The sequence below is a fragment of the Numenius arquata genome, chromosome 3, assembly GCF_964106895.1.
Source record: "Numenius arquata chromosome 3, bNumArq3.hap1.1, whole genome shotgun sequence".
Classification (NCBI taxonomy): Eukaryota; Metazoa; Chordata; class Aves; order Charadriiformes; family Scolopacidae; genus Numenius; species Numenius arquata.
Genome location: NC_133578.1, coordinates 13,871,294 through 13,888,948, shown reverse-complemented (window position 1 = coordinate 13,888,948; position 17,655 = coordinate 13,871,294). Strand labels below are relative to the sequence as shown.

Here is a 17,655-nt window from a genome sequence, read left to right as displayed (position 1 = left end):
AACCCTGCGTTGGCCTCAAACGTCTTCGTGTAGCCAGGCTCCCCCTGCCAGGAGATGGGGTGAGGTCTCTAGCACGGGATGTGCTCCACAGGCAGGCACTGCCCCAAGCAGCTCATGCCCCTTTTCACAAACATAAATTTAGTGCAATGCGGGTGCGGGTCCACAGAAAACTTGGACTGGCTTGAGGCTCCACGTATGGCAAGAGGGGAGGTTTTTCCCACCATGTGCTCAAACTCCTCCCTCGCAGGCAAAGGCGGTAGGGTGGGAGGGAGAAGGGTGGCAGGCGGCCGTGCCCGCCCCGGGTGGCTGTGGGTGACGACGTGCCTCTGCTTCCTTCCCAGGCCTCCTCCTCTGAGCGGCAGCCCCGTCATCTCTGACATCTCCCTCATCCGCCTGTCTCCTCACCCCGCCGGGCCCGGCGAGTCGCCCTTCAGCCCTCCGCACCCCTACGTGGCACCCCACATGGAGCACTACCTCCGCTCCGTCCACGGCAGCCCCACGCTCTCCGTCATCTCCGCTGCCAGGGGCCTCAGCCCCGCCGACGGTAAGACGCTGTGCTACTGGGACTGCAGCGAGTTTGTAGCTCACCAGCACTGAAATTCCCTAAAACGCGAGGATTTACAGCTGCAAAGGCTCCGCAGCTGCTCTCTGAAGTGGGAGAGCTGTCTCTTTTTCTTTTTGGGCTTTTTTTTTCCCCCGCCTTTAACTACACATTTGTTTTGCATCATTGCACTGAGAAAGCAGAGCGTGAGAATAGCTATTACCGCTGGATCATATTATAAATATTTTGCTTAAAGTACGTTCCTTTCTGCAGTGCTCTCAGCTCTCTTACAAGCTTCCCCGGTCTTATGTGTCTACTGGGAACCCTGCTCCCCACAAAGACGGTCACAGTCACTCCGGCTGTCTGGCCTGGCTGGGACTGATGTTGCAGTGATGAGGCAACGCCGACTGGGTTATCCCCTGTTGGCTTTGTGTCTTGGGGCAGGATGGCTGCTGGGTGAAGGAGAGGGGCCATACTTTCTCTACTTTCTCCCTTCTTACTCCTGAGCTGCCCCGAAGCAGCTTTTGGGGAAGGCAAGGGTGTGTGGGGAGCTGGTGCTGGGTGCACGTGGAAGTGGTGATGCTCTCTGAGCCCCAGCAGACCCTGTGTTGGGGGGCTGGGGACAAAAACAGCCAAGCAGGGAAAAGGGAAAATGCACTACTCTGCTTTCACTCGGGGAGGTGCAAGTCGTGACTGACTTCATCAGAAGTGTCTCATTACACGGTCGCAGGCGGCTGGCTCAGTGCCCAGGGAGCAGCTGGGATTTGGGGACCCATTCTCTGCACACCCAGCAAGCCCCAGCATCTCTTGGCTCCCGAGCTGCTGCGGGGGCAAGCGGCCCTTCAACGCCGCAAAGCAAAGCACACCAGAGAGCCACAAGGCCCCTGGCTTAGTCTCTAGCAGCATAAAACCATCTTCTGTGGCTAAAAAAAAACCACTGTGAGGGTGATGGGGAGATGCATGCATCTTCTTCCCTCCCCCAAAACGTCATCCGAACTCCCAGCCGCCCGCTGTGGAGAAGTCTGATGGCTGATGTGCGCGTGCTCTGCCCCATCCTCCCCTTCCAACGCCAGTTTCGTTTTTTGCTATGGAAAAAAAAGGCACTGTGTTTTGGGATGCTATTCTTGTCTCGTCTCTTCTCTTCTCTTCTCTTCTCTTCTCTTCTCTTCTCTTCTCTTCTCTTCTCTTCTCTTCTCTTCTCTTCTCTTCTCTTCTCTTCTCTTCTCTTCTCTATTTTTCTTTTTTTTTTAAGGCGATGGTAAATAAGTTAATGGGGCAAGCGGGTGGGGAGGCAGGTTTGAAAAATTACAGCTGGGAGAAAGTGAGCGTAATTGGCTTTGGCAGCCAAAATGGTTTTATGCTGCCAGACACTAAACCTAGCTCTATGCATTAGACCTTGGCTTTAATTTCCTCGTGCTGCTATCGGGAACTGGGCTGCATTTGTCTTTCCTTCCTAATAAGCAGGGATGTTAATGCTGACAGGGTTACTGCTGCCGGCGGGCTGGGCCCTCTCCCCCCTCCCCGGGGTGCTGGCTGCGTCCGAACGGGAGGATTATTAGAAGGGGGAACGAGAGATTGTTTATAAATTTGCGGAAATGGAGGAATGCAGAGGCCCCAGCTTAGTTTCTTTTGTCCACAGAAGCACGCCCAAGCGCACGTCACGAGAGCCCTACGTGGGGCTGGCGGGGGGCGCGGGGGGGAGACGGGGCCGCCAACGTCAGCGCCGAGGTCTAACATTGCGGTGGGAACCTTCTCCCCATGTTTTTCTCCTTGCCCGCGGCTCCGGCAGTGGCTCACGAGCACCTGAAGGAGCGAGGTCTCTTCGGGCTGCCCCCACCGCCACCGGGAGCCAACCCCGCCGACTACTACCACCAAATGACGCTGATGGCCGGCCACCCGAACCCCTATGGGGACCTCCTGATGCAGAGCGGGGGGGCATCCAGCACAGCCCACCTCCACGATTACCTCAGCCCCGTCGACGGTGAGTAGCGGTCCATTTTCTCCCTGGGACGGCTGAAATTTTGGCACAGATGGATGGGACTGTCCTCCAGGTGGAGGTTGCTATATGTGGTCACTCTGCCCTGCCAAAACCCATGGGTGCTGCGCTATAATTTTTGGCTTAAAGGGTCACCTCATTCCATATATATCTATAAAATATACATAATTTAAAATATATACATTGTGGCCTCTTTGGGAGGATGGCATGGCTGCTGCAATGGGTAGGAGATGGGCTGGTCCAGCAGGCAGGGCGTTGCTGGCATCCCACTGCCTTGGCCACAGGTCACCACAGTGTGCCTGGGGGCAAGCTCTGTGTCCAGGTCCCCATGTTTCACCTGGCTGGTGTCTGGGGCAAACGCTGGCCATTTCCAGGCATAGCTGTGCTTGGCACGATGGACCTCTCATCTTGGTTGGGAGCTCTTGAGTCCCTAAGGAGAAAAAGTATGTTAACGGGGAGCCACGGTGGAGAGGATATGTTAGCACTCTGTGGGAGAAAAAAATCGCAGGAATGTGGTATTTATGCTAGTACCGGGCATTATAAGCCCAGAAAGTTCTCACTCCTGGCTAAATGGAGAAGAAATAAGATGTTAGGCGCTGCGGTGCTGAGTCACCCCTGCGGCCTGACCGCTGCCCTGGTGAGATGGGTAATGTCTATCTGGAAGCGTATCTGAGGTCCAAATAATTTTTAGAGCTGTTAGAAATATCTTTCACTTTATGCCACATCTTGTAAGAACTGGGGTTGCGCAGATATTACAGAGGGCAGTTTGGGGATTGTTTCTGCTGCAAGAAAAAGAAGTTTCGGCTCAAATTTCAGATCCCGGCTTCTGTTTCCTGGGCTGCCTCCTGATCTGCCTGTGGACCATTATAATTTTTGGAGTGGAGATCTGCATCGTTTCATTGCTGCTTCAAAGTTTCTGTTGTTGAGCTTTTAAGATGAAAGACTTTGCGGTCTTGCTGCTTCGTAAAGTGACTGGTTTAGAATGATAAAAGCTGTTCTGGCTGTTCAGTGATGGGGGCTTAAAGATATTTCTAACAGAAAAACAATTTCTCATCTGCAGCTGCTGCGGAAGTTTTACCTGAATAGTCATTTTCTTCTGCCAATTCCTAGATTAATCGGGAACCTGGATCCCAGTTTGAAAGGGAGATCACATGCTCCTTGGTACCATCCTGCCTCTAACACCCAAAATAAATCCTGGGCTTCTCTGCTACAAAGCAGCTGGTCAGTAAGACCACTCTTTCTTCCCTCCAAAGGGTTAAGGGCTGTGGTTATAGCAGATGGGTGCAAACCAGCCCTGCCAAGTTCTCCTCGGGCTCATGAACAAGACTCCTTCCTCCTTGCCTCCTTATTAGTCCATCTCTGACCAGCAGTGCCTCACTGAAGTGCCAGATAAACAGCCAGTAAGGGAAGCAAACACAACTGTTTTCATGCTAGCGCAAGCTGACTCTTGACACACCAAGATGCTCGTCTCTGGTTTGCTGAAGATCAGTCTTTATCTGAAGTCATCTGAGATACTCCCCTTGGCAGAAGACTGTCTTCCTGCTTGCCTTCTCCTGAACGCAGCTCTGGAGTGAATCACGTATCAAAGGTCCCAGTTTCATGCAGCCAAGCTCATAACCATTATTTACTGCAAAGCCGGGGCTCACCAAGCATTTATTTTGATCTTTCAGCAAAGCTTTGTTGATGAGTAACTGGAAAGCCTTTACTGGGCCTTCACATGCTCCAAGTGAGATGAAAACTTAAAAATGTCACGAGGATGTGACATGAGACACCAGAAGACTACTTTTTAAGAATGTACAAAAGAGTAGCAGCCCAGCGCCAGCCTCTGGTCTACGTGTTTAGGTTTATCCATCAGCCAGAGAGAAGAGAGAATTGTGTGTTCTCAAGGCCGAGACTAAATTGGATGTCTCTGAAATGCTGGCCAAGGAACCAGAGTCTCCCTCTCTTTTTAGAAAGTTATTTCAAAAATTTAAATCAGCAGGGCCTAAGTAAATAGTTGAACAGATAATTTAATAAAGCATCCTCTTATGGTGCTTTTCTGAGACAAGAATATCAGTAGCATGCATAAAACCCCAGTGAGTCACCACCTCACAGCATCTATCATTGAGAGAGCCCTTTTCTTCCCAAGGAGCCCCAGAACATCAGAACTTTACAAGAATTAGTTTGCTGAAAATGCAGGTAACTCCTGTTAAACCACATGCAGCACCTTCACACATCTGTGATAACAGTGGCACCTCCAAAAGAAAAAGCAGCAGATAAGCTTATGTTAAAACTGGCCTATTCAGTGTCACATCACCTCCAAAGACCTGGAGGTCCATGGGAGCTTTAGACACTGAGTATGGTAGTTCTTCCACAGACACATACCTGGGCCCTTCTGGCTGCTGTAATTGCATTTCTTGGAGAATTTCTCAGTGCCTCTGTGTTTCTCAGTGTTTTTTCATCCCATCAGGTATCTAGGGTCAGGAAAAGTACTAGGACATAAGTGTCGGCTGGAGCTTGTTGGTACTGACCATCTGCCAGGTCTGCTGAGTGTTTAAGTGGTGACTGAGCCAGGGTGCCCCAGAGCTGCATTTCTTTAGCAGGGTGTTCACTGTGCAGCTAGAAGTAGCTAAACCACTAAAGTAGACCAAATTTAAGTTTTACGCACCAGACTGCTGGGGTCTTCAGGCCAGATCCAGTGGAGACTAAACACTTTAGTTAGCTGTCCTGTTTCATTCTGTCATCCAAACACGGACTCTAAATCCAAGAGTGGAGTTTGAATCCAGCCTCAAGTTCATTTTCTGGAAATCCTACACTTTCAAACCAGAAGTTAACTGTATTCCAATGTCACAACGTTGTTGCTGGGGCACTTTTGAGACTAATTTACAGTATCTATTCACCAAATCAAAACAAACTTTTGCATTTCTGTTCTGGAAGTGGGTGCCACATGGTGGATTATTCCAGGTGACAGAGTGGTTGCACAAGAACATCCCTGGGGCAGCAAAGACTAGTGAGGAGCACAGATGAACCTGGAGATGACTACAACTTTCTGAGCATGTTTAGTACATCCAACGGTGTTTTTTTTCCTAAGCACAAGGGCTCCTGTGATTACCTTCAGGGGGTGCCATTTGCTCTCTAGAAGATCATATCCAGACTGATTCAATGCTTATACTGTTATAGCCCTGTACATCAGAAGATCTCAAAGTACTGTACAAAGCAAAACTACTTCATCACTGGAGACCCCAAAGAGAAAGGAGATCAAATGATAAGTGAGCAGAGCAGTGGCAGCTCTGGGAACAAGACCCTGATCTTCAGAATAAGGACTCGTGTCAAGGTGGGAAGCAGAGATCATCTTTAAATCCATCATCTCTGTTTGCACAGCGTCAAAAGTGTGAGTGGGTTGTCCATGCTGAGTCACGGAATGGCGGAAAAAGGTCTTGAGTTCAACTTATGTCCAAGCAGTGCTGCACAGAGACAGCCACTCACATCAGGAGGGCAGCGTAGACGTGTGTGTGTGTGCAGCCTTACAGCTACCAACAGCGGGGATGACCCTGCAGTGCCATTAAGACATTTCATCCAGTTGTGGAGCTAGAGGAGGGATCCCTGCCCTGTTTCTTGCTGCCTAGTGCATGACAGTCATGAATGCCTTGATCATGACCAGCAGTTTAACTGGGAAAAGGCTTCGTTCAGCCAACGGGGAGAGCCAACTGGCTAGCGGCTGGCACACTTGCCTGGTATGTGGGCAAATCATCAAGCAGGACTTTATTCCCCCAAGTCAAACAGTGATTCAGCTTCACTGGCCTCTTTCAGCCAGTGTTGTTGGAGCCTTTCTACTTCAAGTAAATGATTTAATAGCCATCGGCGTTAGGAGCAGGGCTGGCAGTGCAGCCCGGTGGTTACTGCAGTCAGCAGGCATGTGTCTGTGAGAGGTGAGCTCAGGACTCTCCTGCAGCAGGTTTATGTGAAGCGACTGCTCCATCAGGATGGATGGAGAGAGCCCGGCCTCACAGCCACCTAGGAAAGAAGTGACTCACCTGGGGCTTGAGGGACCAGCGGCTCGGGTTTTGCAGGCTGGATATGCTGGATTGAAGAGGACTTTCCAAACAAGCCGGCTGTTGGCTACTCTGGGCAGACGGCGCGCCCTGTAGTCGCTTCCTTAAAGAATCTGAAAGATCTTTTTTTGTTGTTGTTTTCTTTGTCCCAGCACAGAATGGAAACTTGCTGAAATCTCAGAAAAGGTTCAGAGAATGGGAAACGATTTCCCACCCATTTCTAGCCAGCAATGCTGTTTTCCTCCCAGAAAAATATGTGCAGAAGAGAGAAAAAGTCCCAGAGCATCCCATAAGCACTGTCTGGAATCCCGCTGCACTCTGGTTTCTAAAGAATTCAATTTACATATGCAAGTTGAGTCGTCTAAACAGTTACCTTGTGGATTGGGAGTAGAAGAATGCAGCCTTGTCTTTCAGTGAGGGTTTGAGGGAAGCATTAGTATTCCTTGAACTGCAAAGCTGATTGGGCCTGGGGAGGGAAGAAAGAAGGGTCCCAGGACAGCATCTGGTGCCAGAACAAATGTCCAGCATCTGCTGCAGTCTCAGTAAGCTGTGTGCTGCCACTGCAGAAGGGGAGAGGGGAATAAGGAACTGGTTATGCGAAGGGTGTTTGTAGTTTATTGCTGCTGCTTATTGATTAAGGCATCATCCCATGTTTTAAGGCTGCCCTTGGATTTAATCTGATGATGGGAGGAGGGGGATATTTCTGTATGCTTTGGGTGGAGTTTTCTTGGTGAGCAGCCAGTAAGAGGGACCATTTTGATAACGCTGTATTTATCCCAGGGCTTGGCCAGGGGATGCAGGGGAAGCAGTGGCTCTGGCTGTGTTTCAGTGAGGAGGGGGGGTGAGCCATCTGCAGCCCACATGCCTTATGGGCTCAGCTGTTTAGAAGCAGATTCCCCTGATGTCCCTCTTGCAGTCAAGATCACAGCAACATGTTTGTTCATGAAGAGATGTCTGAGATTTCTTTGCCCTGAAGGAGCTCCCACTGAGTGCCTGGCGTTTCCTTTCAGAAGGGCTTTGCTGCCGCTATTTCTAATGCAGTATGGAAGTCTGAAATCTCCCTCCAGGAAAACCATCTCTTATACTGTCCCTCTGATGGACCATAGCCACGGTGAGTGGTGGGAGCAGGAACCTCTGCTCCCACCTCCCACATGAGCCCCATGGGGTCTGATCCTGCCCTTCAGCATTGGGAGCAGCTGCAGAAGTCAGACCACGAGCTGCAACGTGTGTAAAAACAAGGGGCTGACCATTTGGCTCATCACTGGCCCATTGTGGATAAATCCAAATTGGGAAAGAAAATCCCAGTTTCTGAGCAACTTTTGGATGTGATAATTTTAAGATCCTGTAGGAAATTGCCAAAGAAATTTTTATCTTTTACCAAGAAATTTGGACTTTTCTCCCAGCTCTAGGCTGGCTGGAGGACTGGGCTGGGACATCTGGCAGACATGGCCAGTGTCACTTGAAAATTAAGCCTTGAATTCTTGCTGGTTTAGAAGTGGGATATTTAAACTGCTCCAGGAGAGAAATGGCTTCGTTTGTGAGCTGTGGCATTTACATTTAGCCTGCAAAGACAATGCTGCTGTTAAATCCGGCTTTTTATACTGAAAAGTTATTCTAGGCAGTTTTGAAATATTTCTTAAAATACATGGGTTATTCTCATTCTCTAGCTTATAGAGCTGAGCCTATGACAGCCAGTGTATCTGGGTCTGGGTATGAAATGGATTGGAAGGGCCAGTGTGCTCCAATTAAAACACTATAAAATGTATCTGGAATTGACTTTTTGTAAGAAAAGAGAGCAGGGGGCAAAGGCCTATGGTAAATTTTTTACTGACCTTCATGGACTGCCATCCACTATCGCCAGTGCCCAGAGCTTTGGGCTCAACCTTTACTGCATCCTTCTGTTCACCACTTCACATTGTCATTTCAATCTCCTCCTAACTCTGAGAGTGTAGGGAGATGGGGACAGTCTTTTTGCTTAAAATTTCCTTTGTCTTACTTCAGGCCAAAGTATATTTCTGTTGTTTCTGCTTGAAATCTGAAAGAGTTTTGAATTCTAAGCAGGTATCTTTAGCTTTTGAAAACACAAGACAAAAAAAAAAAAATCAAGTTGCTTCCATTCAGAGCTGATTCTTTTAATATACACTGAATAAATAGAAACCAAGCTGTTAGTATGTCCAAAAATGAGCACATAAACAATAGCATGTTTTTCAAGTGGGAAAAAAGTCATTTGAAAGTAAAGTTGAGATAGCTGAAACAAGGGTGTCTCTAGGTCAGCGTTTGAATTCATATTTATTCCAAGTTCTGAAGTCCATGGCAGCCAATGGAAAGCATCTGCTAGCTTTAATAGGTCTTTATTCCAGGTGAGAAGTTGAAGTAGCAGAGCAAATTGATACGGGAAGAGCCATCACCAAAGAACACCCATGCTGTAATGTATGGGCATGTATTTACAGCATGTAAGGGCATGCTGTAAATGCTCTTGGCTGGAAAAATTACTGGACACCAGAGGAGGCAATGATACAGAGTAGCTCATGGAGTTGTCTTGTTTCTTGTTTTGCTTGCGGTCTTTGGCCCATCACTTCTGTCTGGACCTGGGTGAGAAAGAATTTTCCCATCTCTCAGAAGTATTCAAGGGAAAGAAACTGAAGGTAAAAAAGGTCCCCATCTGAGAGAGAGAGGCATAGATAAATTAATTTTAAAAATTGAAACTCTGACAGATGAGTGAAATTAGTTTTAAAATAATTTCCTATTTTTATTTCAATTTGTAACCTTTTCAAATTCATTTTAACCTATGATGACTTTATTGGTCTCAACAAAACATCTTTTAGAACAACAACATAAAAATACCAGTTTTTTTTCTTTTGAGAGTATTGAAGGGCGTACTCTGACAGTTTGGAAACTCTTCCCCTAACATATTTTCCAAACATCAAAAAAGTCTTAAAACTAACCCCATTCATTTTGATAAGTCAGCATTTTTGAAGGGGAGATGAGAGGAGGAGTGCTAGTGATAAATCCTCCCGAGGCTCTCTGTCTCTGAAAAATGGATCCCACCTTCATTTACTTCTCTGGGCACAGTCGCTCCTGAAGGAGTTGTTTTTCCTTTGAACATCACTGGACCTCAGGCAACAGCGGATTTTGCTTACGTATTCAAGTGGCTGCCGGGCAGCCCATACTGAACACCTTGCCTATACGCACAGCTACGCTAATGCTTATCTTTGCTGCTGCCTGGTACCATTTAGCATTCGTACTCCGTGTCCTCAGATCAGGGGATTAGGTCAGACCAATTGTATTATTAAGAATGATCCCGGTGCTGCTAATCTGCTTTTGAATAATAATTTTGAAAAGATTCCCTCTTCCTAAATGCACTAGTGAACACTTCTTCATGTGGTTAAACTCCTTTTCCGTTTCCCAGGCACTTCCCTTCCCAGGCACCTTGGGCAGGCTGTTATTGGGAAGAGAGGAATCGTTCATCCATAGCACGATTTTAGGTCACAGCTTTCCCTGGAAGCCCACAAGACCTAAGAGGCTTTTGTGTAAAGCATTAGCCCAACGTATTGGATCTGCTATCAAACATTTCAGGTAGCCCATGGTACTTGCAAGATCTAAATTAGAGCAGACAGTAATGCAATGCTTATTACTGGGTTTGGGCTGGAGAAGTCCCAGGCCAGCTTGCAAATCTGACAGCTTCCAGCAGAGTTTTACACAGGGAAAAAATGACATACCTGTGTGCAGTGGGGAGGGATGCCCGTGTTGGATGCACAGGGAAAAGCCAGGTTTCTGTTGGTCATCAGGACTTCTTCCCTCTGCAAATTAATGGCGACCAATGGCTGAGCCAGCACTGTGGACATAAATCATGGGAAGGAACAGCGAGAAATGAGTACAAGGCTTTTCTTTCTATTTAGTAATTTATCAAGGGAAGTGGCACATTAATAAACAGATCTCCCTTGAGGTGTGGGAGTAACAGAGATAAATATGACTGTCAAATCTGGCCTGCTTCCTTCTGTTAGAGAAGGAGGAGACTGTGGGAATGCAAATTCAGAAAACAATATCTATATCTGGAAAGACGCATATTATTTGTGGGACAGAAACACTGACAACTCAGCTAAGATGGAGCCCCATCACGCTCGGTGCAATACATACAGAATAAAACACAAACCCCATCTAAAGGAGCTCATCTAAATAGATGACAACGGGAAACAGGGACACAAAAAGAATCAACATGCTCAAGTAGATATGTCAGGGAGGACTGGGAACAGCACCCAGGTCTTCCCAGGTCATGGCCCATGTATTGAATCAAGATGCCTTAGAGTCAGAAGAAAAAAAAATAAAAGGAAAGAAAGAAAAGAAAAAGCAAAAAGAGTTTAAGTTCAAATCCATAAACTAATATGTTGCAGACAGAGCACAGTTTTGACCCTCATGTTGCTCGGTCCAGGGCTCTGGCAGGGCCCAAATTTCATGAACCAGGTGTGAAGTCTGGGAATACTCCACTCCAGCCTTTAGGCAGGACCAGCCTTTGCTGAGGGGAGTTTGCTAGTTTTGGTTTTGCCTCCGTAGTGCTCTACAAACCAGTTGTTCCTTTTCCAGCTCCTGAGGGAAGTGCCACTCACCATGGCAAAACGGGACTGGAGTCTGTCAGCCACAAGAGTTAGGATAGTTTGAATCTAGTCCCTCCAAATCATGGGACAGCTTTAAAACTCAGGATGTGATTTTTATAGACCGCTGCGTGCTCTTTCTGTTTGCTACCTGATCCTTGAGTCATGTTTTCTAGCACCTCCCTGGCCCACAAGGCTGCAAAATGTAGTTGTGCAAAATACTGTAAGAAGAATGTGTTCAGCATATATGCAACAATCTGATTTTTAGGAGAAATTCCCAATATTGTCAGTATTGCAATAAGGCAACTCCTGAAACTGCTTAGGTGTAAGACAAAAGTCACAAGAGTGCTTGGTTTAAGTACCGACTTAGCCTTGGACTTCCAGTGGGACCTTGGGCAAGTCATTAATCTTGTGCAATGGGTATGGTATTACATGATGGGTAATAAGGGGACTAAACCCCATTGATTACACAGCACCCAGGCATGGTAATGACAGTTAGAGCCACTTAGGCACACAGGTGAGTCATGGGGAGACTGGGAGACTGCAACCCAGCCACTGGTCTCAGGGAAATGTTGACACAAATTTCTGCGAGCCAACACAAATCAAGGAACTATTTGGTCACACTGGCAGGTTATATTTTACCTCCTTGCACATCCCATTCACCATCTCACATGCCAGCACTGTCGTCAGGATGGAAAGTTTATGCTCTTGCAAAGTGCCGGACTTGTATTTGGTCATATCCAGCCAGCATCAGTCCCTTCAACCAGCTAGAGGAAAATAGTTCATATTGCCTGTCTGGGCAGGTTACTGTTTTGTTCACAGTGTTTTATAGGATATACCCACAGCAAGCTTTCTGGGGAGACCGCTGCTGGAAAAGCCAGGTAGTGATACAGCGCTGCGCTCATCAAGGGAAAGAGCTGGAACAGCTGAGCCCTCCTGTGCCCCTGGGTGGGTGATGGGAATTACCAACTGGACCCCATGGCCAATTGGCATATTTTACCCTTAGAATTTATTTCTTTAAAAAAATTAGACAACATAAACACTGTTCTCATTGCTTTGGAGTGATGAGACATTTCAGACAGGCTAGGGCTCAGGCAAGCTTTGGATCTGGTACCCTGCTATCAGGGGTCATTGTGATATGGCCAGTCCCCAGCTCCCGTCCATGCCACCCTGGAGATTTGCAGGTGGGTCAGGCCTGGGCAGAGTTTCCTCTGGATGAGGTCAGTCGTTCCAGTTAGCAGTGCCAAAATGCTGGGGAAGGCCAAATTGGTACAGTAGTAACTCTCCATGTGTTGCAGATCCACAAATGGGACTGGCAGGGTTGGAAATGACTTCATGCCCGAGTGATTGACAATTGCTAATAGGGTCCAGGCATTGGCAGATCCCCTCGGGGGGGCAGAGCTTGAACTTTGTGCCTGAGCTGCCAGATTGGTTTTCTTAAAACTCTTAATTTACTTTCGGGGCTCCTGGAGCCTCGCCTCCTTCGTTAATTGGATGGCCAGCATTGTGCTCACGCTTGCTTGGTTTCCGCTCCCTCCGCACACAAGCGCATGCAACATTTCCAAGGGTCGCCCCCGCTCTGACGTGCAGCTCTTCTGGCCCGCTGCTCCTGCCACCGAGTCAACAGGGATTGCTGCGCTCACGGAAACCTTGCGGGTCCTTTTCCCTTTTAATTTTAAGTTAATTTAGTGCTGACGAAAGGGGGTGATGGATAGGCTTCTGTTTATCCCCAGAGGAGGGCGATGGAAGCGGTTGTTCACCGTGCTGCCTGACCCCCGTCATGCAGTGCCCAGCAGAGAGGAAACCCCCCATCAAAGTGCAGTCAGTCCCAGCGATGCTGCGGGCTCCTGAACATCCCACAGCAGTCACGAGTGCAGCAGGTCTCAGCACCTCCCGTGGCCCCACAGGACAGGAGCAGCCCGCTGCTGTTTTCTGACAAAGTCTCTCTTTCCTACAGTGTCCCGGTTTTCGAGCCCGCGGGTGACTCCAAGATTAAGCCGAAAACGAGCCCTGTCTATCTCCCCACTGTCTGATGCCAGCATTGATCTCCAGACGATGATCAGGACCTCCCCAAACTCTCTTGTGGCGTATATCAACAACTCCAGAAGCAGTTCAGCGGCAAGTGGCTCCTACGGCCATTTATCTGCCGGGACAATCAGGTAAAGCTCTGGGACCGGCTCCGTTCAGATGTGTAGCCATCCCCCCAAAAGGAGGGGTGATCCTCCAGCAGGGAAGACCTTCTCTTCCTTGCAACCTCTGCTTTTGTGTGTTGGGGCTATGTAGTGTATTAAATCAAAACCCCCATCTGGTTTTCCACGTGGAAGGGTACTTCATGGCATGGGGGGGAGAGGGCGGGGGGACACACACGACACGACATGGGAGGGTGGGGTGCTGGATTTGGATTATTGGTTTCCAGATTTGCAGTAATTACAGTATGATCATGCCTCCCTGCAAGCAGAAATGGAGAATAAATTAATCTAAAAAATGCTCATTGTGAGCGGTTGGACTGATTAAGAAACACTCTGATTTACGAGATTGCCCCAAAGTATTCTCCAAATTATTGGTCCACATCCTTAAAAAAAAATGTTGCCTGGGTGGATTTAAGAGCCTAATTCTAAAAACATACTTAAAAGAAATCTAAGCCCTTGAGTAAAATTTTACTCAAACCTTAATTAAAAAGCACTTACACTAGCAGCTCACTGTTGTCAATTCCTGCCGTGATTGCTTCACCCAAGTTTCACAATGTTATTATTCTTTTTATTACTTAACTGTTAAAAATGTTAGTTCTAATTAACACTGATGTTGCAAAGCAAGGGTTTATGAAGATCATGTCTCCTTAAATTTGTAGGGGAAAACATAGATATTGCCATTAGTAACTGTAACATTAATTTTATCAGTTACTTTATCTGGCAGCAGCAATTAGAAATTGACTGTAGAATCAAACATAATGCTAATTTAAACACATAGCAACTGCTTGTCTGCTAATCATATTTTTCTGGTCTTGTCACCTGTTGTCTTTAACTGGACATACCTGTAGCATCTCATCTTATACTCAGATTTTAAGCTTTTCAGGGTAGCATCTGCTATTTTCAACAATCAGTAGAGTGCAGAGTCTGACCCAATGGTCAGTTGTTGGCCTGCGACAGAATAATCAAGTAATAATACTGAATTTGAAACTCTTCTCGGTGTTCTAAAGGTGTATCTTGAATGTCAGGAATTGTAAAATGGGTTATGTATATAACAGGATAACTGTCAGAAATTTGGGGTGAAAAGATTTTTTTTTTATTATTTTAACAATGTCTTAGTGGCAGTAATGAAATCCTTTCTCACCCGCTCAGACCCAGATCCTAGTAGCACTTCAGAAAGTCATTTTTGGGCTTTGCTGTAACATAACAAAGCCGTGCAGCAGCCTGCCATCACACCTCATTTGCTGCAGCACATATCTAACTCCCAGAGCTCTTTTACACTGTAGTGGTTTTTGCCCTTTATTCTTTTAGTCAAGTTGTCATTAACTGGTTTGGAACAGAAATACTAATTCTATGGTCACCAGCAATAAGTATTTTCTCTAAAAGCAAAATTGGAAATGAAGCATGTTGCTAATTATGGCCCTGTTCTCTGAGCACTCACATCGTGGGCAGTTTTAGTGATGTGAGAGAAAATTCAATGAGGGTAAAGGTTCAGGGCAGCCACTTCTTAAAGGTGGCAAATAATTGATTTTGGGGCTGAGAGTCTATGGTTCATGCATCACCCGCCTAGAGTACAGGGAGCAGAGCGTCTCCCATGCTTCTCCACCTCTTCCCCTTGATTCCAGAAGCAGCATTGTGTTTTTAATGCTGTCAACTGCTGCATCCTGGCTCGGACCTGTTGCCCCCGGCCATTACCCAAGCAGCCAGGAACTGGTGTTGTTTCTGGTCACCACTGACCTAGATTGGAGCTGAACCAGTAACCTACATACGAAGGGTGACATACTTCAGCAGTCCCCTGAGCCAGCACTTCCCTCACCTGAATGCAGAGTAAATTGCGTGGTTTGGGACTATGTTAAGTGGATAGTTATTCATCCCTGCTGTGATCTCTGCCAGGTGAGCCAGGTGACGCTGGTTTTTTACATCCAGGGTAGCGTAACCCCAAGGTCGTGGGTCTGCAGAATAGATCGGCATGGGAAAACCTGGGAGCCTCAGGGGCTGCAAAGCCAGATGTGTCCAAGTCCTGTCCTCTTCTGCACTCCCTGCCAAGGGCTTTGGCTGTTTTTAAACATAGGAAGCAAAGAAATTACGATCAGTCTGATATGTGAGTCGAAATGAATCAGAAGTTTGCTGAGGCACACATGAGACGAATCCTGTCTTTGCAGTAAAACAGGCTGTCAGGCTTATTGTGGCATTGAAAGCATCTAGCTGGGTCATTGCAGCTTGTCTCCTGGAGTCTCCAGGAAGCTAAACTTGAATCAGTCACTAGCTAACGTGATAAATATTATTTAAAATAACTCCTCATCACTTTTCCTCCTTCTATTGCTGTAGCCCAGCGTTCAGCTTCCCCCACCCCATTAACCCCGTGACGTACCAGCAGATACTGACCCAGCAGAGAGGCCTGAGCTCAGCCTTTGGACACACTCCTCCCCTGATCCAGCCATCCCCGACCTTCCCCCCACGGCAGCACATGGCGGTCATCTCCGTCAACCCGCCGCCGGCACAGATCAGCAGCAACAGCAACTGCGTCTCTGACTCCAGCCAGGTAGGGACAGCTGTCCTGGCTCACTCCATGCATGGCACACGAGGAAATGGGGGCACGTTCTCCATGGGATAAGTGTTACCATTCATGGCGGCTGTGGGAGTTTTACCCACTCTCTTTTTACTCACGCTCTCCCTTTACGTTGCTTTTTCCTCCTCCTGGCAAAGTGGTTCTGGACTAGTCACAGGCAAATTTTGCGCCCACGTCCCTTCCTTGCACACACACGTATCTACCCATCCAGGAACCAAAGGCCTTAATCCATCAAAGCGTTGAGCATGATATGCAGGGTCCTCTCAAGCAGCAAATCTCCTTGAACATGTGTTATGTGCTATTGAAATCCAGGCCATGCCAAAGTGTTTTGCCAGATAAATACCCGAGCGCTGTGAACGAAGCTTCATCAGTTCCTTCACCAATTCCCCCTTCCTTTTTTCGACACGTGAACTATGCAAATGGTCTTAAAACATCTTATTCCTTTCCTCTTCAACAAATTAATGCGTCCTACCTAGAATCTCTAGCCATTTTACTTATCGTTCCTTCTTCTTCAGTAGCTTTCTCTCTTGGGGTATCTCTGCTGTTGATTTTTACTGTTAAGGTTTGCAAATGCAGGGGCCAGATTTTGAAAACTAGGAATGCTGCGATGTGTATGAAATCCCACGCCTCAAATGCGTCCTTGCAAATACCTGTGAGCTCACACAGGCACACGCATGTGTGCACAAGCCCTCCACATGCACAAGTTTAGTGGATACGTCTAGCACATTTTTAATCATTTTTCCTTCCCATTTTCATTCCTTGGAAGTTTAAATTGCAGTTGCTTTTCTCCCCAAAGACTTATTTCACCTCATTTCACACCCATTTCAAATTGTTGTTTTAGTTGTATCATACTGAACTTTTCAGACTGGTTTATTGTTTTAGGGTTTCTCATGGCTGCTGCACTGCAAACTCTGTTTGTTATTGAAGGTTATTTGATTGATTGGTTTTGTTTTCTTCTCACAAACTGGCTACCAAAATAATGTGGCTGGCAGGAGTTATGCCTCTGTTTAATAACTTGCAGGACCAATTTTGAGCAATTAGCAAGAGTGTATTTAAAATGTTAATGTTCCAATTTTATGCACATACAATGGGATGTTTTTTCTCCTGAAGTTGTTCTCATTTTTTAAGAGCTTAGCAAAATATACACATAGCCTTTCATGCACCCAGCACGCCGGAGCCCTTGCATGTAACCAGAGCCTCCTGCTTCCCCCAGGAATTCATTTTCTCAACAAATCATTTCATCGCATTGAGAAATAAATTCGTGGCTTGGGTGGGGGTTGCATAAGGTTTTGATGGCTTTGACAGGGACTGGATCGCTCTGAAACGGAGCAGCAGCGGCGAGGCCAAGCTCACTGGTGAGCCTGCAGAAGCTGACACTGCCCTTGACTCTTCCCTCTCTTCCATCTCTGCCTTGGACAAACCCACACGGGGTAGTTTTCACGTGAAACCCAGGCCAGCAGGCCAGTACCCCATGGTCCTCAGCCACTCCTGAAGCTCAACCTTGACTGATTTTTTAGTTAACTTTTAAGGAAGAGGTGGGCTGCAGCCGGTCTCTCACCCCAAAGCCCGGTGCCATACCTTGCCTGGTTTTCTTTCCTAGAGCAAGCAGAGCAGCGAGTCGGCCGTCAGCAGCACAGTCAATCCAGTAATTAACAAGCGCAGCAAAGTCAAGACTGAAGTCGAGGGCTTGCCCCCAGCGTCCCCAACCACACAGGTAACCTTCTTGGTGCGAGACGTGTTGTG

General features: G+C 47.3%; 1 protein-coding gene across 2 annotated transcripts in view; it reads left to right on the top strand.

Moving 5' to 3' along the window:
- Nucleotides 1-17,655, top strand: part of GLI2 (GLI family zinc finger 2) — a 146,152-nt gene that overhangs the window by 103,144 nt on the left and 25,353 nt on the right. For both annotated transcript variants that reach the window (XM_074144877.1, XM_074144876.1), the window contains exons 3-7: nucleotides 342-544; nucleotides 2,331-2,522; nucleotides 13,115-13,316; nucleotides 15,672-15,885; nucleotides 17,513-17,626. In XM_074144877.1, the coding sequence (XP_074000978.1) occupies nucleotides 342-544; nucleotides 2,331-2,522; nucleotides 13,115-13,316; nucleotides 15,672-15,885; nucleotides 17,513-17,626 (925 nt within the window). The remainder of the gene's footprint in view (nucleotides 1-341; nucleotides 545-2,330; nucleotides 2,523-13,114; nucleotides 13,317-15,671; nucleotides 15,886-17,512; nucleotides 17,627-17,655) is intronic.